The 26,456-nt window shown below is 37.5% G+C and overlaps 2 protein-coding genes across 2 annotated transcripts in view; both read left to right on the top strand.

The window, feature by feature from the left end:
• The window catches only part of LOC134744095 (galactokinase-like), a 156,578-nt gene that overhangs the window by 71,843 nt on the left and 58,279 nt on the right, over positions 1–26,456 (top strand). The gene's annotated exons all lie outside the window — the stretch shown is intronic.
• The window catches only part of LOC134744111 (guanylate cyclase 32E-like), a 109,348-nt gene continuing 90,452 nt past the window's right edge, over positions 7,561–26,456 (top strand). Inside the window, exons 1-2 of the mRNA XM_063677805.1 lie at positions 7,561–8,042; positions 22,582–22,727. Of these exons, the coding sequence (XP_063533875.1) occupies positions 7,608–8,042; positions 22,582–22,727 (581 nt within the window). The 5' untranslated portion in view covers positions 7,561–7,607. The remainder of the gene's footprint in view (positions 8,043–22,581; positions 22,728–26,456) is intronic.

Below are 26,456 nucleotides of genomic sequence, written 5' to 3'. Positions count from 1 at the left end.
AGAAACATAAACGCCGGTATCTGTATATCAAATAAAATGTATAAAAATTACGTAAAATAAAAATAAACTTGATTGACCTGGAAATGTGTCAATATTTCTATAAGTTTTGTTCCGAATCATTACTCGCTATTAATCAATCAATCAATATCATTATTTGCAAGAATACTTAATTTTAGTTACAAGATGTTCTTGTAGAATATTGAACAGTATTCTATCGTGATTAAACGATGCGCAAATTTTATAGTACCTACTTATAAAATAATTATCAGTCTAGCACATGTGTTAGACTGAAAATAATTATATTATTGAATTTAATTTTAATGCATGCAATAACAATTACGATATAGTTATTAGTTATACAAGGGTGCAAAGTTGGATTTTATCCGCGAGTGTGGAATTGAAACACGAGCAAGCGAAAGGAGTCTATAGTTGAACCACGAGCGAAGCGAGTGGTTCTAAAATAGAATCCTGAGCGTAGCAAGTGTTTCAACACACGAGAAGTAAAATACATTTGCATCCGTGTGTAACACAAAACTTTTCACCTCACTATAGCGAGGAAAGTGCAACATCCACAGGCGTTAGATCATCTTCATCACTGAAATCACTCATTTTTTTACGATATTAAAACAAAAAACTGGAAATTCTGTATTTTTACGTGAGAAGTTTTTAAGTAAAAATTTAGTTGACAATGTTGACATTTCTGACGTATGAAATGTCAATGATGCGTTTTGAAATTGCATCGACTCGACTTGTGCGTTCAGAATTATATTTAACATCATTATTAAAAACCAAACGTTTCTTATGGAACTTTAAGGTTTATGACATAAAATCACTAAATAAAGCTAAATTTGGTATTTTTTATTAGATTCTCAAACCATTTGTTTAATGATAATTAATATCAAACGAATCATTATTATGAGCATTTAACGTTTTGTTATCTGTCAAGCTACTTAAACACGCTCCATCCAAGGTCAAATTACTTTCCCCACTAGTGGATAAAATGCGTTTTTCCCCGCTTGTCTTAAAGGATAAAAGACAATTTTCCGAGCTAGTGAGGGGAAAAATAGATTTCACTTTGACTAGTATCAATACATTGGTTGATTATCATTACGTCACATAAAATTTATATTGAATTAGATTATTATAAGTATGTAATATTAATTATTTGCATTATTGTGCTCAATAAATAAATAACAATAAATATCTTTTATCTTTTATCTTTATCTTTAATATACTCCTTGACACTATAGAAACAGTGTTCTAATGAAAGCTTGTCATTTTCTTCCTTAATTCAATTGTTTTATCTTAAATTGACAGGCATATATACTGTTGTATATTAGGATACACATATTATAGGCTTTTTTTTTGTATATAGCCGTGTTGCATCTTGGCTGATATATTAGATTTTGATATTGAGATCTATGAGTCCCTGAGAAGAACTCAGATCTCATTTTAAATATGTCTGGGCGATTCTTTACAAATAGAACCGCTTTTAAAATATACATGCAAGGTAATGACAGTATGTTTAATTCCTTAAAGAGTGGCCGGCAACTGTCGGTCACCCAAGCTCCCATTATTGCACGGATGCACTTCTTTTGTAACAGGAGGGCTCCTTCGGCATCTACGGAGTTACCCCAAAGTAGCAATCCATAATTAAGCACCGAGGACACATAACCATGATAGGCTGTAATCGACGCCGCAGTATTAATATTGTGTCTCAGTTTCCTTAACGCAAATACGAATCGATCTAATCTGCTGCAGACATAATCGACCTGCTTCTTCCAATTAAGATGCTGGAAGAGGCTGGATATATAATCCCAAAATATACGATGTCAAAATGCTACAAAGTTTCAAGATTATAAAAAAAACCTCCATACTTACCAGCAATAAACATAATTCACTCGTTATACCTATGTAGCTCAAAAGATTCAAAGTCGATGATACTTATAATATTTAGGTACAACGTTACGCTAAAACCTTTTTCATCACAGGTACTTGCTCGGAAAGGGTAATTCTTAAGTAAAATTCCTTTCATAAAAGGATAAGTACAGACTATAATAGCTGGTCTTTTACCGAGGGAGTAATGGATTTTTAGGGTTCCGTACCCAAAGGGTAAAAAAGGGACCCTATTACTAAGACTCCGCTGTCCGGCTGTCCGTCTGTCTGTCTGTCACCAGGCTGTATCTCATGAACCGTGATAGCTAGACAGTTGAAATTTTCACAGATGATGTATTTCTGTTGCCGCTATAACAATAAATACTAAAAAGTACGGAACCCTCGTGCGTGAGTCCGGCTCGCACTTGGCCGGTTTTTTAAATGTTTCATTTAGGGCCTGACAATAGCTTCTTTCGCTCAGTGTCTGTTTTTTTTGGGAGCAAAAAGAAGCACTAGGTATTACAACAACCACGGGACTGTACCTATTGAAATTGTTTTCTTAATTACAAATGGATATACATAATCCCATACATTGTTACTACATTTTTCTTTTGACTGAATAATAAAACAAGGATCGAGTGCTTCCAAAGTAGTGACGATATTCTTTACGTACATCCAGTATATTCACTTATCTTTTATCCGTTACTTTTATCACAGAATAACTAATAGTACTACCGTACAACAGAAAATTCACTCCTTCACAGAAGTCAGATTTAGGTATAAAATTATACCAATACTCGCCGCCTGCAAGCAAAATTGAAACTTATAACCGCGCACGAACCGTAAATCTTCTTTGCCCGCCGCAATTTTATGACCGAGCTGCGAGTGTCGGCACGGGATTGTCACGCGGCAGCTTTTATCTGCTTCCTTTTCTTTATAGCTGGCAATTTTACGTTTTTTTTTCATATGTATACAGCTAGCCATACACGCACGGATTTGCCCGTCGGATCTGCCTGAAAGATGTGTCTGGCGGACACATCCGTCAATTTGTGGCGAGAAATAGACACAGATGGGCAGCGGACGGGCATCCGACGGACAAATCTGTGTCTATTTCTCGCCACACATTGACGGATGTGTCCGCCAGACACGTACGGTCCTAGAACTGAGCCTTGCGGAACGCCGCATGCCGCATGTTATCGATTTTTCCTCGCTTTGATAGTTTTGAATTTTGACTATTTGGCGTCGATGTTTAAGGTATGATTTAAGTATATCTAGTGCAGTACCAGCAATACCTAACGCTCGTAGTTTTTGTATTAGCAGGTTGTGACTGACGGTGTCTAATGCCGTTTTTAAGTCTATGAAGATGCCTAATGCTATTTGTTTATTGTCTATGTTAACTTTTAGTCTTGTTACTATATCAATTGTTGCCGAAAGTGTGTTTGACTGGGGTTGAAAACCGTATTGTTTTTCATGAAGGAAATTTATAGTGTCCAAATATGTTTTAATGCGACTATATAAGACTTTTTCAAACACTTTTGAAATTACTGGGAGAACAGAGATTGGGCGATAGTTATTTGGATCAGATTGGGTTCCAGATTTGTAGATTGGTGATACTTTGGCTTGTTTTAAGCTATCGGGAAAGACACTTTCGTTAAGACTTCTGTTTATACAATTGGTCAAATCTTCTTGTATTAGGTTCTTTAGATATTTTATTGATTTTGTATTTAAGCCATCTAGTCCTGAGCTTGTATTAAGATTCAGATTATCAATTATTTTTGAAATTTCATCGGTAGTAGCAGGTTCAAATTTAAATAATTTAAGAGGGTTTGGTTTGGAAGTACAAGTATATGTAGTAATTTGACTGAAGTTTTTGGGGATTGCATCTGCTAACGTCTAACCGATAGTGGAGAAATAAGTATTAAACATGTCACACATTTCCTTTACGTCTGATGTAGTTCCTGTTCCAGAATCCAGTTTTGCCGGTGCTGAGCGTTCTGTCGATGTGTTCGCTGATAGGCTGTTAATAAGCTTCCACATCTTCGATGGATTATTTTTGCAGTCCATGAAAGCTTTATGGTAGTATCTAGTTTTTGTGCCTTGAATAATATTTGTCACTTTGTTTCGTTTAGTTTTAAACTCTTGCTTCAATTTGTCGTCTTCTGGGTTTAGTTTTAATTGTTGCCATAAAATGTTTCTAGAGTTAATTTCCTTTATTAATTCTTGGTTAATCCAATCCTGTCTTGGCGGGTTTAATATTTTGATTTTCGTTACTTTGTTTTTGTTTATACTTGATAGGAGTCTTCTTTTAAATAGAGTATAGTCATTGTTTTCATTTTCGTACTTGCAGTTTTCTATAGTTTTCCATAGATTTTCGTAATTTATTTTCTCATATTTTATTTTCTGTAGAGTTTTAGGATGGTATTCTTTGACTTCAAAGTATATCTGTTTATGGTCTGACATAGCTGATTCAATAATGGCAAGGTGAAAGTTACTATCTTTTAAGTTTGTACATACATGATCCAGTATAGTTCTTGTATGGTTTCACGTGTGGAATGGTTTGTATCAATTTTGTTTATAATCTGGTAGCTATTTTCTTTTAGGGTTAGTTTATAGTCCTTTACGCATTTTTCGAAACTCAGTAGATTCAGGTTAAAATCACCAAACACTAGGGCCCTTTTTCTGTTTTGGAGTTGCGTTGAGTATAGTTCTAAAAAGTTTTTAACAGTGTCATGGTTCGATCTATATACAGCGCCAATATCAACTGAAAACTTTTGAAGATGGACCCATAGGTAATGGTTACCATTTAAGCATTGCTTTTCTATGATGTTGTGTTTAAGGAAGTTGTGAACAAAAATCGATACGCCTCCACCTCTTTCGTTAGTTCTTGTGTTATAATAATGCGTATAGCCCGGTAGCTGGTAGTTCATAGCTTCATCATCAGACTTCAGCCAAGTTTCAGTTATAACGATAATATGTATTGTGTTTCGCATAGCTTCCACGGCGCATTTAAGTTCGTCGAATTTGCCAGGTTTGACTATACTACGGGCGTTTGCATAGAAGCACTTTAGAGATCCTTTGCTAGTAGTTAGATCAGTGTAGGTGCTGGTTATTTGGTACGTTATTTTTTCCGGCGCTAGGCTTCGGGTGCTGCTACTTGGTGCTGTTGGTTGGAGTTTTTTGGCAAGTTCTTGATGATCTTGGGGATACCTTTAATGTACATTATAATTAAAGACGTTTCACTATTTGTGGTTCTACGTTCCAGTTCTTTCTTAACGCTTTTGTTATAGGCTTGTTGTTGGGGCGTCTGGTCGCTGAATATTCTGATTGCATTGTTTGTTAATTTTTTCCTATTTTGCAGTATTGATATTGCTATTTATTCGCAAATATATCAATATTTGCGAATAAATAGCAATACCTACGGGTCCTTCATACTGTAACTTGAATCAATAGCATAGATTATAATTTAGAAGTAGGTAAATTAAGAGTGAAAAAAACCCGACTTATTGTCTGGCACAAGACAGTGAATTTTTCCAGTTTTAATTCATATCAAACCTTAATTAAGACGCTTTTATTAGGTCGACCTATATGTAACTATGTAATGGAATCTAAGGTAACTAATTTAACCATCTTCCCGGTTTCCGATGAAGCTGAAAATTTGCATACGCATGTAAGTCGGGTGACAATGCAATATTATGGTACCATCGAGCTGATCTGATGATGAAGACAGGAGGTGGTCATAAGAACTCTGTGATAAAACAACGCGACCTAATTGTGTTTGGGGTTTTTAGAATTGTCTCGTTGAGTATTAGTTGCCTGTTGAAAAAAAGTACAGTCAGCGATAAAAGCTTGTACCAAAAATGAAATTTGACAGACGTTTCTGCTTAATACAAAATTAATTTAGATTAGAGTTGTCGTTTGTTTGACACATAAATAACGAAAACATGTAATCGTAAAAATTTTTTTTAAGATTTTCAGATTTATATGCTGCTACTGATTAGAAATAGATTTCCAATTGAGACACTAAAATAGTTAAAATACATTTAAAACACTGTTAATAACAGAAAAATGTTGCGCATGCAGTTTTTTGTTTTGTTAAAACAATAGGGAAATAAAAACACTTATAACAGTTAAAAAACGTGTTTTTTTTTTAATAAATAATCAAAATGATTCCCAAATAAAGAACAGAAAAAAATACAAAATGTTTTTTTCTCTGCGAGGATTAGAACGTATAAATAAGCTGCGACGTATGTGTCGATCGCAGTTTACCTTAGCATGTTACCACTTGACCAAGATGCTACATACGTCATCAGATGAAATTGTTATACCGTTTTGTGTACAACCAAGCACTATTCTTAGGGGGTAGAGGATAGAGTAAGATAGTAAGACAAAAGACCTTACATGTCTTGTTCTTACAAGACCGTCGTGTATGATCGTGCGAATACTGCTTAATAAAATCAAACCATTTCCGTCAGTAGGACGTTTTTGGTTGAAGAAATCTAATAACTAAAACTAGAATTGGCCTTTAAGTTTTGCCATTCAGAAAACGGCAGAAGAGTTAGTTAGACACACAGGTAAAAAAACTGCTTAATAAAATCAAACCATTTCCGTCAGTAGGACGTTTTTGGTTGAAGAAATCTAATAACTAAAACTAGAATTGGCCTTTAAGTTTTGCCATTCAGAAAACGGCAGAAGAGTTAGTTAGACACACAGGTAAAAAAGCAAGAAAATAACTGCACGAACAACGGAATTTTATTAAATTGGATCTGACAATAAAGAGTAATGTATTTACAGTGTCTAAAATAGTTGACGTACCTATATTGTTGGTGTGCGTGACCGCTCTCTATACTCATCGCGGTGACACTGACAATAATAAAACTATCATACACTTGCTATAATGCCATTTTATATATTATTACTTGTTATAATGCAATTATTATTGAAGTGAAACTTCTAAAGGATGACTCACGTTAGACCGGGCCGGAGCTTCCGGCGCTTATTTTTCTATGACATGACAGGTGATCACGTGATGCTTTCCATAGAAACGAAGCGCCGGCAGCTCCGGCCCGGACACGGCCCGGACACGGCCCGGTCTAACGTGAGTCATCCTTAATGCGACTTCCAAGTCTTCCAACAAGGTTGCGTTAAATGTTTAATGCTACCATAGAGGGGGTATGAAAACACTGTTGCGTTAAATCTTTTTAGATAGTAATATACTACTAATATACCAGGCGAACATAACTATGAAGGAGGTTTACGCTCAAATCTTTTCATAAAGTTAGAATTATATAGCTGGAGAGGTGACAGGGAAAAATGCCGATAGATAATTTAATTTTATACTCTATTATTAACTCACTAAAGTTAACTTTTGCTCGACCAGCACGGTGTCTCTTATCTTTCTCTCTCTCTCTCTCTCTCTCTCTCTCTGTGTGTATACTTAATGTCGATTTTGTTATAATATTATTTAATCTAAACCGTAATTGATGTTATTATAATTCCTATTTTTATGTAATATTTAACTAGTATAAACAGTAAAAGGACATTTTGTATAACCTTTGTTAAAATAAGCTCAAGTAAAACTACGAATACCTTTCTTTAAATAACTTATATAGTTAAATAAGATGAGGTAATTATTTCATTCAATCACGTGTCGCGTAAGCTCCACAAGTCAAAAATTCTTAACCTAATTTCCTTTTGCAGGAATCGACCAAGGCAATGAAAATTAATTAGAAATTATGGCGGTCGAGACCCTCTACGTCATGGTCGTTCTGCTCACCACCGCCCGCTGTAACTTCACCGCCAGACGGATCTCTGACTACGATTATTCAGAATACCAAAGAATCAACTCAAGCGACGTAAACACAAGCATAGAGCTCAAAACAGAGAAGATAGACGTCAAAAATGAAGCCAAGAGTTCTTGCGAAAACGTAGAGCCACCTGTAGAGCGTGTCACCAACACTAAGATCAACTCAGTGTATTTGAATAACATTTACTCAGGAATGACAAGTTTAAAGGAGATATCAGGGAAAATAGAGGTGGATGGCGTGAGTTTGTACGATCTACTGAGCAGTGATTGTGGCGGGGCCAAGATATGTCCCAGTTTAAGCTCCAATTGGACTGCAGACAATACGATTACAATTGGATTCCTGGGAGCATATAAATGGAGTCAGGTGAGTCGATTAAGGTTACTTCTGATCGGAAATGCTCGTAGCTTTCATGAAACTGAATGTATTACAACATTTCCAAGTAATAACTAAAATTGAGTTAGGATTCTACAAATAATTATTTTTAGAGATGCCCCGAATAGTGGTTTTGGCTGAATATCGAATACCGAATATTCGGCCGCTGTCTCGGCCGAAGCGCCGTCGAATATTCGGCATAACGTACGAACATTTTGAGTTACAATTATTATGAAAACTGTTCGCCAACAAAGCACAACGTTTGCTAAGATATATTTTTTGTTGACCAAAATTTATTTAGTTAAATCAGACCCATAATAAAAATAAAATATTTTGTAATCAACAAATGGTCAAATAAGTATAATATATCTTCGTGTTGAGCAACTTTCCAAGAATACATTTTCAATATTGAATATACCTGGTTTTTGGTTATTTTTATTGAATAAGTTTTCTTTTTAGGTAGGTGCAACAGCAACAGATATTCGGTATTCGGCCGAATAGTAGGCAACAATCGGCCGAATATCAGCAAAGTGGCCGAATAGGTACCGAATATTCGTGGCATGTCTAATTACTTTTTATGTGTACTGTCTCATTTGTCTAATTACAAGTAGAACCGAACTTTAACAAGAATACTTATGGAAGTAAAAAAAAGATGAACAATTTCGCTCCACAAGTTAACAACAAAAAACTGTAATTGACATTGATAAATAAATTAAAAACTGGCAATTTATTGCGCTATACGGCACCGTATTCTGATTGTAATAACAGATTATGAATCTGGATTTATGGATATCTGTCAGTGCTAAAAGTTCTGATTGAAGAATATCCATAATAAATCTAGATTAAATTCATAACCTGTTATTACAATCAGTTAATCACAATACGCCTCACGGTAAACAAGTACCTAAATAAGTTACCGTATGTCACTAAAGGTTGTTATTAAGTTGCAAATGAAGCTTATTACTAAAAAACGAGAACGCTCATACGCGTCGCATAGGTGTTTGTTAACTAAATGAATACCTAATTACGTATGCGGCATTCTTATATGTGACTGTATGAGGTCTGTGCCCACAAGCTAGGCTAGTGTGATATGCACCAGATTAATCCTCAACCTCAGACAATACAATCTCGATTGGATATGGATGCAAACAGGCGATTGTATTACCGTGGCTATTAGTCCGTATATCGAGATAACGTGAGTTTATAGCAACGAGGCGGTGCAAAGATGTGCCCTGGTTTACGATCCGATTGGACCTAGAACAATACAACCATGATTGGATTCCTGAACGCAGTCAGGTAAATACCAAGTATAAATTATAATACAATTATTCAGCGTATACAGTGTATAAATCTAATACGGGCGATCAATTAAACCAGACATAAAACTCATTAGTGCAATCATTAATTAAGATGTTTTTTAAGGTACACTTAACTGTGACCCCATAATTAATTTTTGAAAATTTTATCAGCAGCAATGTACTGTAAACATGGTTGCGTTACCAGAATATCTATTCAAAACGATTACTACGCATTAACAAACTTACCTTATATCTGCAGGAACAATCACATGTTAGTATTAAATACACTGCGTTTAATGTTTTGTGGTTATTTTGGTAGACTAGACTGCTAACTACTAGGCATATTAAAGGTATTAAATGTTATTTATTTATCATTTTTATCAACAAAGAACTGACTTCATCTACTTAATCTCATTTTAATCAGTCACGATAACAGCACTTGACGTGATGATTCCTAATACTGAGCATAGACATACTTTGATAGCACCCTTTCTGAAAATGCATTTCATATGTACTTAAAGACAATTATTATAATATCACTTAGTATTTAATTTGTCTAATTTTGTATTTTAACAATAGATGGTAGGAAATAAGCATACGGCCCGCCTGATAATTGTATTATTACCAAAATTGATTTCGAGAATTAACTAAACAGTCTAAACACCACAAAGTTTGGTACATTGTTTCAAAACGTGACAAACTTTTTGGTAAAGTTAAATGTTTTTTATTTTATTTCAACTTTGATTTGACAATGTCAGTCATTCAATACAGAAGTAATCGTAAGTTATAAAAATGCATCGTTTAACAACTTTTACTGCTCCCGAATTAATGGACATGATTTTAATTTACGGTGAAGCATTACAAAATGGTAATCGAGCGTTAGCTCTATACACGATCTCCCTGATCCAAATGTACCAAGGAACGCTCGAGTAGGTAATTGTAAACGCGATACAGCGAGTTGGCAAAGGTTTGCCCGTGACTGGAAGGGTGGAGTGGAGGGAGCAGCTATTCACGATGAAGTACCAGTTCCATTACAAGACCGAATCCTATTATGAAATACAAGGAAGACACGTGGAGAATGTATCTGCGGCGAAACCGGCAAAAATAAAACTGTGTTTTTAATAGGTAGGTATTAAAATAAATTGCTTTTTTAAGTCTTGTGTTTTTTACGTGTACGAATCTAAGTTTATTTATGAAACTAGGTATTACATTTATCAGATAAAAAGCATCATACTTGAAATTTTATATTAAAGGAAAAAATGGAAAAAGTTACACTCCACTTTAACTTCCACTGTTACTTCCAGTTTAATTTGGAGTATCGCTCGCAGACGTATCTGCATGTTAAAAAAATTGAGCATCATACTTGGTTATTATTTACCCACTCATGACAGTTAATGACAATAATTACATTACATACGCGATATGAGCTTTTGAAAGTAACTGTCAACGAGCGTTTAACACGAGTGTTGCGAGCCCAATTATTTTGTATGGATAAAATTTTAATTGCAATTCTAAGTAAAAGTTATCTAATTACATTTCTTATGTCCTATACTAACCACCGTTAAGAGATTCGCCCGTGTTAGATTTACACACTGTATATCTCCTACTCATACACACACAGGCCAGGACAGAGGTCTCCTCTCTTGTATGAGTGGGCTTGGGCCTTGGGCGATACTCCCTAGTCTCCCTACGCTGCCACAAAGGGGGTGACTGAATCCTTTGAAACAAACAATATAATTGTTCAGATTCAAATAAATTTTAATAATGTTTGCATTCACATTTAAAAGAAAATTTAGACCTGAATTTATTTTTGTAGCATTTATCTTTGAAACCTTTTTGCTTAAAATTTTTAGAAATTGATTTAATGTAAGCGATATTTTCTCCTATATTTAGGTTCATTGGGTTCATTTTCTTCTATTACATCCTATCGTATTCTTCCCTATACATTGACAGATTTGTTCGTCTTGTCCGTAAATACATAACCATAATTTCTGATGGCACGTATTTAACTGGTCAACTAATTAATCGGATTTCGGTAGCTTAAAAAAATAGAAATAGGTACTAAAATTAATAGTTTGGCAACTAAAGCGGAGCCTCAAATTATTTCAATATGAGTACCTAGTAATTTAATGCCGTTACAGCTTATAATCATAATAATCATAATAATTTATTTATAAAACCAATTTACACGTCAATAATAAATAAATAATAATAGTGATTTCCCAATAATAGTGATCTAGTTATTAGGTACAAACAGTTCTGATTAATAATAATTAACTAAATGTTTTAATAATAATTGTCAATATAATAATGTATACCGCAAATGGTGGAATTAACATATGTTAATAGTAAGCATTATGCCTTACACACAATGAATTTGTCATAGCTATAAAACGATTGCTCGATAAGCCACTGCTTTAGGTGGAATTTAAAGCTGCCCAAGCTTGGAGCATTAATTATGTTTTTAGGCAACTTATTGTAGACAGTGGTGGGACCCATGACGTGGGTGAGTTTAGATGACTTGGTCAACGTCCGGCTTATACCCGCAATCTTATCTGCGTTCCGCGTTTCGTACGAGCTTAACATTCTAAATGTTTTAAATGCCGCCAGATGAACTCTTACATATACAGCCACATGCAGAATGACTATTGCTGGCAGTGTTAATATACCTAGCTTAATAAACAGAGGCTTCGCGTGGGTATCGTGGGGTACTAGAGCGATAATTCTGACTGCGCGTTTTTGGAGGCGGAACACCCGCTCCCACTCTGCACAGCGACCCCAAAGCTCAGCTCCATACTGCAGCAGCGAGTGCACCGTGGCGAAGTAGCACGTGCGCGCCGCCTCTGCGGACACCGACCTCGCAACCCGGCCCAGTGCGAAGCACGCGCTCCCCAATTTTCCGCACAGCTTGTCTACATGCTGATTCCAAGCCAGGCACGTGTCAATCTCAAACCCTAGGAAGGGTGTGTTTACTGTAAACTTATGTTTATTCTTAGGCAAGTGCCAATTATTTTCGAATTTAAACTTGAGACATTATGTCTCAACGCTTAGTACGTGACCGCTACTCACTCAGGCACTGTTAGTGCTTGAAAATGGAGACCTAGGCTCTCCGAAACATGTCGCGCGAGTGACTAAAAATACGTGAGTGATACCAATTATTTTGTGAAGCAAATTTTAAAAAGAAAACGACTATGATATCTATTATTTAAAAATGAAGTTCCTTTAAAATATTTAGATAGCAAATGGTAAATGCACACTTAAAAATTTGTATTTCGACCATCATTACCTGAGCTGTCATTTCAATATGAAAAAACCGGGCAAGTGCGAGTTCGTTTAACTCGCGCACCGAGGGTTCCGTACAAACTTTTAATTTTCTCATGTAAATAGAATCACGAAAGACTTGACCAGAAGTATACTAAGCTTAATTGACAGCGCGATCTATTGGCTAACTAATTTGCGCGACCTGTATCTGTATGACTGTACCTACAACCCGGTCACAATATCTGTGCACCTGACCTCGTGACGTCATATCGGCGGTCTGGGTACGGTGTGAAAAAAAGTGTTTTCGAGAAATGTGGAGGTGTAGCGGCAACGAAGATGCTAACCGTACTGTCGCACCGGGGAGTGCGCGGAGAGGTGACAGGGGAAGCGGGAGAGGCGCCACATTCCAGCGAGGTGCACAGATATTGTGACCGGGTTGTATGTTGGTTTTTCAAGGATAATTAATTTTTTATTATGTGAACCAATTTCAAAAAAAATTGTTTTATGTTTTAATGTTTATTTGGGCACAAACGGTATTTGTTATTTGAAAGAAAGTATTTTTAGTGTAATCTCATAGACATTTCAAGTACCTATAACAAAGACCCGCAAATGGGCTTAAATTGCAAATTAAATTAAAAAAAATGTTTTTTGACAATTAAAAAAAGTTTTTAAGATAAAGGTGTGATTATATTTTTCCTGTAATATTTATGATAATGGTATTATTAACATTTCAAAAATTTTCGTTGGTAAATTTCGGAGATAAGGGGGGGTGGGGAATGGTATTTTTTCACATTTTCCTTCATAAGTCAATTTTTTTTCACAATGAAAAGCAAATAAAAAATTGTTTTGTAATGTTCAATTCGAGCTCTTTCAAATGATATCCCACTCGACCCGAGACTTTGCTTTTTTGCCCCCTCTTTATATGGGCATTTTTCATAATTAAGAAAAATAAAATAAATAAATTACACTTCCAATGTGTTAAGGTTAGCGCTGTTCATAACTATTCCAAATTTCAAATCGATAGCTTCAGTAGTTTTCGAGATATTTAGCAATATGACAGACAGACAGACAGACAGACGAACAGAGTCGCACCATAAGGGTTCCTTTCGTACCTTTTTGGTACCGAACCCTAAAACCGGCCAAGAGCATGCCATATTGGTGGCTTGATTGCCTTGAATTTGCTGCCAGGTTTTTTAATAATATGATGCTTATATTTGGAGCTAATATAAATTTTTAGGCTCTAAAATATCAATACACAGCCAAATTATATTATTATATGCCCAATGAAAGTTCCTGTTTAATATTTTAACCATTTTTGATACTACACGACATCATTGATAGCATTCCTAGAGTGAAAACACCCATAACGACACTACTATAGTTATGTTGTTTGTTATATAAGGGTGCAAAGTTGTATTTTACCCGCGAGTGTGGAATTGAGACACGAGCAAGCGAAAGGATTCTATAGGTTGTAAAATAGAATCCTGAGCATAGCGAGTGTTTCAACACACGAGAAGTAAAATACATTTGCACCCGTGTGTAACACAAAACTTTTCACCTCACTTTAGCGAGGAAAGTGCAACATCCACAGGCGTTAGATCATCTTCATCACTAGAATCACTTATTTTTTTACGATATTATAACAGAAAACTCTGGAAGTTTTGTATTTTTACGTGAGTCGGAGTCGGTGAGAAAAGTTGAACTTGTGGACCAATAATTGTAGTATTAAGGATGACTCACGTTAGACTGTGTTGTGTTGTTTTACAGTATACGAGACTAAGTGCGCTATATGACCGGCTTTCAGATATTACACAGGTACTTAAGTAGGTATTACGACGAGAACTACGTATGTATGTTTAGTGACATATTGAATTGAGGTATTAGAGTGATTGTTTAAATGAGATGTAGGTATTCAGTAGTCAGCAATGTATAACGAGAAATGCATGCGAGTTCTTGTTCCGTCTCATCATCATCATCATCATGTCAGTCGATTGACGCCGGCCATCAGTTCTGCGAGCAATGTGCCCCACCCACTGCCACTTAAGGTTTGCAATTCTGCGAGATATGTCGGTGACCCTAGTTCTACTGCGGATATCATCATTTCTGACTCTATCACGCAGAGAAACCCCGAGCATAGCTCTCTCCATTGCCCTTTGCGTGACCTTGAGCCTTCTTATGAGGCCCATCGTTAGCGCCCACGTCTCAGATCCGTATATCATCACTGGCAATACACACTGGTCAAAGACTTTTGACTTAAGACACTGCGGCAATTTGAACGAAAAGATACTGTGGAGCTTCCCGAAAGCTGCCCAACCGAGTCGGATTTGACGAGTGACCTCTTTCTCGAAGTTGGACCTATCTAACTGGATTGTTTGTCCTAGGTATACATAATCGTCAACAACTTGGAGCGCAGAGCCTTCGATTAATACGGGAGTTGGCACAACATGGACGTTAGACATGATCTTCGTCTTGTCCATGTTAATTTTCAGACCAACTCGTTCAGATACTCTGCTGAGATCAGCAAGCATCGCACTGAGGTCCTCCATGGTCAGCTATGACTACGATATCATCGGCAAACCGAAGTTGAGTGATGTACTCGCCATTTACATTGATGCCTCGTCCTTTCCAGTCCAGAACCTTAAAGGCATCCTCCAATGCAGCGGTGAACAGCTTTGGGGAGATTACATCTCCTTGTCTGACTCCCCGCTGCAATGGAATAGGCTTCGAGCTCTGGCCCTCTAGTCGGACGGACATGGTGGCGTTTTCGTACAAACACTTCAGCACTTTGATATACCGGTAGTCAATTTGGCACCTTTGGAGAGACTGCAGCACAGCCCAAGTCTCGATCGAATCGAAGACTTTCTCGTAGTCCACAAATGCAAGGCAAAGGGGGAGGTTATACTCCTCAGTCTTCTGTATAACCTGCCGCAACGCATGTATGTGGTCTACGGTACTATAGCCTTTACAGAAACCTGCTTGTTCGGGAGGCTGGAAGTCGTCAAACCTGCGTGCGAGACGGTTCGTGATAACTCTCGAAAACAGCTTGTAAACATGGCTCAGAAGTGAGATGGGTCTATAATTCTTCAGCAAGGTGTTATCAACTTTTTTGAAGAAGAGCACCACCACACTTCTGTTCCACGCTTGCGGCGTTTTTCCTTCGCGCATGACGGAACTAAACAGCGTCTGAAGGGCCTTAAGGACTGGTTTACCACCCGCCTTCAGGAGTTCGGCCGTAATTCCGACATCACCTGGGGCTTTGCCTTTCTTAAGCTGTTTGAGAGCCATACTAATCTCGTACAGGCTGACGTCCGGGATATCTTCGGTATAGTGTCGAGTTAGTCTAGCTATAGGGTCTCTAGCTAGATCCATGACGGATGCTCGGGTTGTTGTGTATAACTGTGTAGAACTTCTCGACTTCTCCCAAGAGCTCAGGTTTGGATGAAATGATCCTGCCGTCGTCGGTCTTCAGTTTTGTCAGTTGGCTTTGGCCAATAGACAGATCTCTGGCAAACACCTTCGAGCCTCTGTTGAGCTGGATAGCCTCTTCAATACTGTTAGTCTTGAATCGGCGTATATCTCGCTTCAGAGACTTCGAGATCCGTCTGTTGAGCTGCCTATAACGACAAACGTCACCTGGCGACTGCAGAATCATCTCACGCCTCACCTCCATGAGCTTGAGAGTGGAGTCCGAGAGTTTCTTGGTTCTTGTACGACGAGTCTTGAAGAACTTGGACCCGACCGTATGAACAGCTTCCACAAACCCGTCGTTGTAATCGTCCATGTTGCTAGCTAGGCATTCGAACCGGTTTTGAAGTTCGAGCTGAAAGCTCTCGGGGTTTTGGAGCTGGGCCGGTGCCGGGCGGAGCGTAGACTTTATCAGTCGAGATCTCTCCAGCCTAAATTGAATATTCAGTATACGGTGATCGCTCCCGGTTTTGACCGAATTGATCACAGAAACATCACTAAATATTTGCTTCTTCGTCGACATGATAAAGTCGATCTCATTCCTTGTTGCACCGTCAGGGCTCACCCAGGTTCACTTCCTGTGCTCACGTTTCCTGAAGAAGGAGTTCATCATATAGAGTCCTTACTTCTCCATGAAACCAGCCAGTAGGTGGCCCCGGTGATTCCAACGCCCCACTCCAAATTGCCCCACTCTCACTCTTGTTCCATCTAAATTAGCCACAATGCTAACAGAAACACATACATTCGACCATAGTTGGTATAGGTAGGTACAAAACAGTTTAAAATACATATTGAATAAACTTTTCACCACACCAGCTCTTAAAGGCGCTCTTTAAAGGAAAGCTCAGTTTAGTGTAGCTGAAGTAATTTTCATTTTATCCACGAGAGCGGCAAACTATGTAATTAGATGCAAATTTTGAGTTGTTTCCTCGTGATGTCTGGTGGAATGTACTTTCAGTGATGATATTGACTAATTAATAACGTTCATTCGGATTTGATTCGGTATATTTTGCAGTTAGTATTTTTTTCCACAACAAGGTGAACAATGTTGTGCTTCACGTTCACTCAAATAGCAAAGTTTGTTTAACCCTTGAAATTTTGCAATCATTCGCTAGCTCGGGTATCAATATTAGCAAGAGAAGTTAAACAACAACTTTGCCACCTTGAAAAGTAAATAACTTTTGACATTGACGAATTCATAACCTATGACGTGTTGTGATTCATGTTGAATTTTCATGAAAAATAAATTATAAGCCGACAGGATTAATTAATCTTCTGGAAAGTAAATAAAGAGTGCAAACCTTACCTCTGATGAAATTTTTCAAAAATAGACATTCAACGCCACATATTATATCGCTACATACAAAATGGGCTTGAGCTAAGTTTTTTACCTGTAGTTAGGAATATAGTTACCATGGAGGCGTATTCTTATTGTAATAACGAGTTATGGGTTTGATCTGGATTTGTTATGGAACTTATGGAACTTCTCATACTCATACTCATTTATTAATAATATTGTTACATATTACACGTCAAAAATTTAATTTAATTACGTTATTTTAATTACATTTAATTACATGAGATAGATTACATTATTTTAAAGTTTTGGGTTGTGTAGGTACAAATATGTCAATTAATTTTACAATTGTGAGCCTTATCATATTAATTAGTATTGTTACATTAAAATTAAATTATGTATTGTAGAAGTCGTTCAGACTGTAAAAGGCATGGGAGAGGAGCCATTTCTTTAATTCACGCGCAAATGAGTTGGGCGATTCTATCATGGTGATGACTTTTGGCAATTTGTTAAAAACTTTGGGGCCCAGCACCTGCATGGTCTTGGAGGACTTAGTCAGTCGGTAACATGCGGGAAGCAGGCCTTCTTTGCTTCCTAACCGGGTACGGGTGAGTTTGCTTGTATTAAATGTGTGTCTGTGTGTATGTACGTGTTTGGCGATGTTAAATATGTATTGTGATGGTAGTGTGAGAATGTTGTTATTTATAAAAAGTTGTTTTGCTGGTGATCCTGGACGAGACATAGATATTATTCTGACCGCTCGTTTTTGTAATACGAAGACACGATGCCATTCTGCCGCTGTTCCCCACAGTACCAGGCCGTAGTACATAATTGAGTGGAACAGGGAGAAATAGCTGGTGCGTAGTTCCTTCTGAGGTAACACGTGAGTTAGCCTTCCAAGAGCGAAACACGCGCCTGCCAAATTGCCGCATGTGACATCTATATGCTTGTCCCATTTGAGGGCAGAGTCCAGAGTGACACCGAGAAATTTCGTTTTGTGTACTTGTTCGATGTTTGTGTCATCAATCCGAATGTTTAGAGGCTTAGGAGGCTTGCCTCCTAGATTGATGTGTATGAGTTGTGTTTTTGATAAATTTAAGACTAGGCCGTTATTAGTGAACCAGTTTTGCATCTGGTTTATGTCGACACTGATGAGTTCTTCTAGATTTTGAACAACTGTTATTACGTTACATGCTTCAACCAGAAACGTCACTTTCAATATTGATAGTACATATCCATAACAAATCCAGATCAAATTCATAACCTGTTAGTAATTACACCTGGTTGTAAAACCAGAATACGCTTCTTAGTCTACGGTATAGTATGTGTATGTATGTATGTATGTATGTATGTATGTATGTCTTAGTACATTCCCCGTGGCTAATCTAGAAAAGCCACACCTGCGTGGAAACCTCCAGGCAATCACTTCCGCCCTAAGAGCAATGCTGTTAATCTAATTGGATAGTTAATTGAACCGTGTTGAAGGTGTAATCGAATCGCGCAGAAAACTAGACTTTAAAATGTTCAATAGTAATCTCGGTGAAGTTTATTCTTGGTTAGTTTAGTGGTTTATTATTATTTTATTTATTCTATTCTAACAAAAGTATTCATCACTTGCTAAGTGTACTAAACAGAGCCACAACTATACCTATACATGTTGTATCACGCACTTGTAGACTCGATTCTATGCTACGGTCTCAGTAGCTACGGCCGCACTTTTCCTTCATACCTAGATCGAATAAAAGCAATACAAATTAGATTGTTATTAATATTTAGTCGATAAAAAACAAAGCAGGCCAATAGAAATAACTATGATAAACATTTTCCGATTTGCTACATATTACCATTGCATGATAAACGGTCTTTGCTTATAGCTTTGGAACAGTATCAACGTAATGATTATAAAAAACCGTTAGACCATAAAATACAAACAAGAAGCGTTACCAAAGAAATAAACTTTCGTAAGTTAATTGTACCGAAAGTATGTAATTACTATGGAAAGCGTACTAGAAAATATTTAGTACCCGCAACTTTAAATAATGTACCAGATCAATTAAGATCCTGCCGAGACGTATCAAAGGTTGTGTATAAAAAACGATTAAAAAAAACATTTTAGCTTAGACTGGAACGGGTCACATGATTAAAATGCCAACCGATTGCTTTATGCTTTTTGCCCACAACCTTAGGTTAATAATTATAGTTTGTCATAGGACTGTCTCATTTCTTTGTCTTACACTAGTACTGGCACCCAAAAGAAAAGGAAGGGAGAGAGGGGAAGTTCTCATTTACTGACAGTTTGCTTTCACCAACTATACCTTTGCACGTGTTACCGTAAAACGTATACGTAAACGTGTACTCAAAACGTTTTGCATAAAAAAAGCATACTACTCGGTAAAAGAATTCATAGACGAATGACTAAATATGTCGAAACCTTATAATTTATTTAATGTAATCGTTTCATGACATTTCATTTTTTTTAATATTTATATTATAATTCAATTCAATGAAAACATGCCTAAAATTATGTTCACTTAATAGAAACGTATTGACTTGCATATGCCTTTTAAATGTATTATTAATTTTATAATTGTAATAATAATTGTATTGTTCTTCTAATTGTAAATAATTTTTGAATATGACGATGTACAATTACTACAAATAAAATATATTCTATTCTATTCTATATCTACGTATAACGCCAATATAACTTAATTTACAGTGGTTAAGGGTAAAATAAGTTTTCTGCCAACAAACTGCTATGCAGTTTGGCAGATAAGTAGCAACAAATAATGTACCTCTTTTTAATAATAAATAAAAAAATTGTATGTATGTACCCATTAAACAGGTTGCTTTTCGGTGAAGAAAAACATCATAAGGAAACCGGACTAATCCCAATAAAGCCTAGTTTCTACGCCAATGCTCCCAGCCGGGCTCAAAGCCTCAAACCTGGGATAACGACAAGAAGATGATGATTAATCTAGGCAAAGTAGTCGGAGAGTTAGCCTCGGAAAATGGTATTCGATAATGAGAGCAACAAAATTTGAAAATTTGCTATATACTTAGGTATATTATACTTTCCTGATTATTGGATCAAAGAATGCTGGACCCTCGAAGGATGTAGATTTTCCAGTTCCGGGTGTGTTGTAGTTTAAGGGGCACTTCCGGGGGGTTGTAGTCGTTTCGAATCAATGGTCTGGTGACAACTAACGTTTTTCATATTCTTTCGCCTGCCGTTTTTGTTTTCGCAATAATGCGCCTCCTCTCTATAAATGAAACCTTCAGCACTTTTCTCGTAATTTGGCATCACTCGTTTTCAACTGAAAAGTTTTACTGGCCTATCACTCTGATCTCCACCAATGAACATATGTCAGACGCCCGGACCTATTTACTGTCCGCGCGCCAATTCCGTGCATTCGGAGGTCGAGGACGTGGGAGGGTGTGCGCCGCGCCCGTACGTACAAAATGACACTACTCTGTCATGACGCCCAACATTCCTAACATTCCTCAGCCGTGCACGGAATTCGCGCGCGGACAGTAGTAATGAGGATATTATAACTATTAACTAACTAGTAGAGTACCTTGTTTAGTTGCTCTCATTATGATATACCATTTTCCGAGGCTAGATCTTAGTGTAAAGAAAGATTTATGTTTCAGTGGGAGGTTTCAATATACATTTGTTACCCTTTTCTTCTCACTTCGTGCAGATTTTAGCTAGGCGGCCCGTGTGCAATTTATCAATGTAGATAGTAGATAAGTATTAACTAACATAATATTACGGTGTAACCTCCTTATTCATAAAACTTACCAATCGCTTACAAACATCTGTAAAATTTTGTGTCTTTCTAATAAACAAAAATGTCACCCGGATCCGGACCATGTTGGACCCGGGTATGTCCTTAAACTACGTCCAAAAGAGAGGTAGGGGCACAGTGAATGTCATATCGCGTTGTGTGGTAAGGTAAGGCACAGCACAGCGGATGTCATTCCAGATCTAGAGCAGACCCTTCTCGGGGGAGCCACGCCCCTAGAGAACGCGTCCCTAGATGGCGGATAAAGGATGACTCACGTTAAACCGGGCCGTGTCCGGGCCGGAGCTTCCGGCGCTTAAGTACTTTTCTATGACATGACAGGTGATCACGTGATGCTTTCCATAGAAAACGAAGCGCCGGAAGCTCCGGCCCGGACACGGCCCGGTCTAACGTGAGTCATCCTTAAGGGATCGCTCGCCAGGTGCCTCGCAAGTGGTACCTGGAGGGTGAAGCCAAATAAAATAACTCCTGCGGACCAACAGGCCGAAGAAGGTGACTTCGTAAAAAACCCCTACGTCGGGCTTGAAATAGTTCTATATACATGCCATGGTTTGCAATAAAGATTTACTTACTTACTTTAGTTATTTATTTTACAACGGGGCAAAGTTGTTATGTAACCACTTGTGGTAATATTGATACCCGAGCAAGCGTAATATTCCAAAATCCGAAAGTGAAATCTTGAGCGTTGCGAGGGTTTCAAGGCACGAGGGTTAAACAAACTTTACTCTCCAGTGAAACACAATTTTTTTCACCACGCCAAAGGGAAGAAAATAGTAACTGTAACATTATAGAAATCAAAATGTAAATGAACATTATTAAATTAAATATCAATCAATCACTTAAAAGTCAATTCTAGCAGCCAACCCGAGAAAACACTAAAAATGTGCGTCAGATTACATTGCCACTCTTGTGAACAAAAGTGATGACAGTGATGATTTGTTTTAGTTTTAGTCTTTGTTTTAGTTTTAGTCTTAAGTTTAGTTCGTTCTGGTGTTGGTTTTTTCTGTAACTTTCGTTATAAATATATTTAAAAAAGGCGGTTATTAATATTTTGTTTGTCTTAATTTTCTGTTTAATAATGTTTGTATTTTTATGTCAATGTAAATTTTATTTGTGTGTCGTTGGCGTACGTGTCGCCATTATTTTTTAGATTAAGCCAGGTCCCCACAGAAAACCAGCGCCACGGTTTGCCGCGGCACTATGCTGAGTGGGATCCTTTTTGGCGTCCAAATGTTTTTTTGTCTGCATGCTTTTCTTTTTTTTATGTACTATGTTGTGGCGTCAAATAAATGTATTTTCTTTCTTTCTTTCTTTCTTCAAAATGCAAATTTCTCATCAGTTTTAGAAGTATAAATAGAGCCTTTACGAGCTGGAGTGGTGAACATTTTTTTTTGTTGCAGACTATCCTCGGCGCTTTGCCCCTGGCCGTTGCAGCAGTTAACCGCGAGCCTAGCTTGCTGCCCGGGCTTCGGCTGCGTTTCGTAGCAGCTGACATCGGCCGTTCTCGGCCGAACATGCCGATGGACAAAGACAGCATGACTCTTAGGTAAGTCAGAAATGTAGCCGGTAAAAGCAAGTATAATCAGTTGTAAGTAACACGCGTGCGTCCGTGAGAGATAGAACATACGCAACAAATTAAAATACGTTATCACTTGTAATGCTCGTTAAGTTCGACTTTAAGTCGTGCGTAGATGACATAAAGTTGCTTATTATATTCTAGAGCATAAAGTAAAATCATTTATTACGACCCTTAGTTTAGCAATAAAGTCCAAAATCTGCCATACAAACTACCAGCCCTGCCGGCGCGCTCTCGACCGGCGTGCCCCGCGCCCCGCGCCCCCGACCGGTCCGAGTACAATTTTCTTTAGTCTTGAATAAATACGGTAAAATAACCGAAATTTTGGATATTTTTGTATGCAATTGTATGAAGTGAAAAAATTGCAATTTTTATCCTCGACTATATTGGTAAATACTAAATTGCCTCGGATAAAAATGGATCGCTTTATGCCTTGTTGTACAAATGATAATAACGCTTTTTCTATGCTACTCCTATTGAAAGATCCGTAAGACCATCCCGTACAGACTTGGTAGGTATTATTGTTATGTTGTTATCTCTAACTATAGTATACTTGCTCTAAGGCTAGCTATACGCCTCTCTAGCTGCCTTAACTGTACTTGCTCTTAGAAGGTCCGTAGTAGGTCCTGTAGGTCCTTGTTATTTGACAGCCGCCACGAAAATTGAGAACCGGTCTGTAATTCCTTATAGTGGGGCAGAGTGCTCGAAAAAATTGTCGTAAATGTGGACACGGTGGACAAAAGCACCATTTTTTTTAGGTACATGTTAGGTTAGGTTAGGCCGCCATAAAATTAAAGATGGTCGACGGAGGAGTTGGTTCCTATTAAAAACTTAAAGCTATGGACCTAACAAGTACCTGAAAAAAAAATTGGTGCTTTTGTCCAGCGTGTCCACATTATCACCTGAAACTGCCCTACTATTACAAAAAGTAACGAAATATTTAAGAGGGAATTGCTAGTATTTACGGTGGTTGGATCTTATACTGTTAAGGTTTCTAATTTCGATCTTAGGCGAGGAAACTTTTTAGTGGCCCCTCGTAAAACAACTAAGCTGCCACGATGTTGTTACCAGATTCATTATCACGCGTAATAAATTTATATTCAAAAGGTTTGGATTTTATTCATTTATTTTAACTAGCGTCTGGCTGCGACTTCGTCTGCGTGGAATGATAATGGTAATTGATTAAAATAAAATTAATGAATGAAATTAAATAACTTTCATTAGGTATCTTGCTCACACGTTGGGATGTCAACTGCAGCTGCATTACTGTTGTTGCGTCGTTGTTGCCTTCGCTGTTCGCAATTGACAGCAACTGCCTTGATAAATGAGTGACGGAATGAACGTCATAATTGCGTCAGTTGCGGCGGCGAACAGTGCGCGTGCGCGTGTGCGCACAAAATGGATTATGAGTCGTATCATAAGTCATCACGGTGACCCTTATTAGAAACACAGCGAGTTGTGTCGAGGTCGTAGCATAACAATAATAAATCAAGTTCCGATTTGAAACTTAGAATCGGCCTCCGTGCAAGCTCTTGACTTTATGTATATTAAGAAAGAAAGAAAATACGCCTCAACATATTACATAAGGCATAACATAAATTATGTTGTTATTGTATTTTATTGCGGCGAGAACATGAGACGGCTACTGTTTTGACCTTCATGCTCTGATGTTAGTTTTATTGCTTATTTGGTCTCTCCGCTTGTTATCGCTCCAGCGCACAGTGGTCACGCGTTCATAGAACAGCAGCGGTCGAAATTCAAAAGTCGCACTAAAACCTAATAAACAGAACAACGTTTTATTATGATTGCATATGATCTGAAATTAGTGAAATACAGTGTTTGGGTAATGAACCCTTCTTTCTTGAAATAAATCTCGCAAAACCAGTGATGTAGGGATCGGATGTCATCAAAAGTCTATTGAAAGTTCAATGACGTAAAAAGGCTACTACCAAGACCTTCGGCAATCTTCGGTAGAATTATCACTTGTACGCGATAAAGCACACTTTAGGCTACAAAATGACGTATGAATCATTGCGGGACGGGTTTCTAAACTAAAAGCTTCGAAATATCTTTCAAATCGAAATCGTCGTTGGTTATTTTAATGGGTCGCGTAAAATTGCATTTGCAAAACGTGCAAATTTTTAGCGTATCGTAGACATCTCTCTCTATCACTCTTCCACACTAGTGCGACAGTGACAGTTGCGTTTCGTTCGCTACGGAGCGTTAAAGATTGTACGTTGGCTACGCACCCAGTTCTGATTTAATTTTGCACTGAAATAATGGAAATATAATAAAAATAGGAAATATTTATTCGTAAGCAGTGCTTACTAAGCACAGACACAGTAAGTAAATAAAATTATACCAAAAATAGAAAAAAAAAAACATAAAAATGAGTGCCATGCAATTGTCACATCACTCACATCTCAGCGTGGTGCTGGCGACTTCCAGCGCCGCTGATCTTCCGATGCAACCAACCGATGAAACATTCTCGACCCTTCACAAAAGGTAACAAAATCAACAGAAAAAAGAAAGAAACATATGTCATGATTTGTATGTCATGATTTGATAAATAATATTTGATAAAATGAATTAAAACATGGTGATTACTGACAGGTTTAGGGTAAATGTTAATTATTGTATGTCAACACTATAAAAAACTGGATTGACAAGGAAGGGGAAAATGGAACCTGAAACGGAGAATAGCTCGGAGCTCACTTTTTGATCGGGACGAGCTGATGGAAGGATCTCGGAGGCAACAGAGGGTCAACCTGCCGGAAGGAGCTATAATCCATACTAATATTATAAATGCGAAAGTCTGTCTGTCTGTCTGTCTTTCTGTCTGTGTGTTCCCTCTTCACGCTTAAACCGCTGAACCGATTTAGATGAAATTTGGCATAGAGATAGGTTGAGTCCCTGAGAAGAACATAGGATAGTTTTTATCCCGAAAATCATCCCTTAAGAAAATAAAAAGCGGGGTGGAATTGAGATAATTAACGAAGTGCCTGCTAATTTGTGTGCATAATATGCTCAAATTTAGATTGCTATGAGAATTTTTCCAGGCGCTATTCTTACTCTAGCTGAGGTTACTAAGTCCAGTCCACGCTGACGAAGTCGCGGGCAAAAGCTATTGTATTATAAATATTTTATTGTAGCATGGGTAGCTTAGTCCAACCGGCCGAGTTCCGATTGGATTTTGTACTATAATTCTCATTTCAAGGCTATACACGCTTTTGGTAAACAAGAAAGATCAACACGGTAGCTTGTTAACGGCCACAGACATGAATTATGAATTGCACGCGCAGCATTAATTTTACGGTTTCGCAAAATATTTCATTACGATGCTGTTAAAACCGTTAAAAACATCAAGGGGCCGATGATTATGGTCGTTATACTCGTTATAACCGATAGTCCATGCAACCAATATTATTTAAGATCCATTTAACAATCTACTATTTAATTGTGAACGATGCTCGTAGTCCCATAGCTAACAAGAATGCTTTGCTGGCTACGATTATAATTTTTTTAACAATATTATTGAAGTAAAACTTCTTTAGGCGCGACTAGAGGGTAAAGGTTTTTTTTTCTGACGGAAGTAACGCTCAGTATAGGACATACGCACAATAGGACACACGTCAAAGTGCCAACATAGCGATAAACGTCATCGTCGAAGAAGTTTTACACTTCAATCGCGCGTAAAGA

Source organism: Cydia strobilella, chromosome 9, assembly GCF_947568885.1.
Source record: "Cydia strobilella chromosome 9, ilCydStro3.1, whole genome shotgun sequence".
NCBI lineage: Eukaryota > Metazoa > Arthropoda > Insecta > Lepidoptera > Tortricidae > Cydia > Cydia strobilella.
This window is presented reverse-complemented; position numbering and strand designations above follow the sequence as displayed.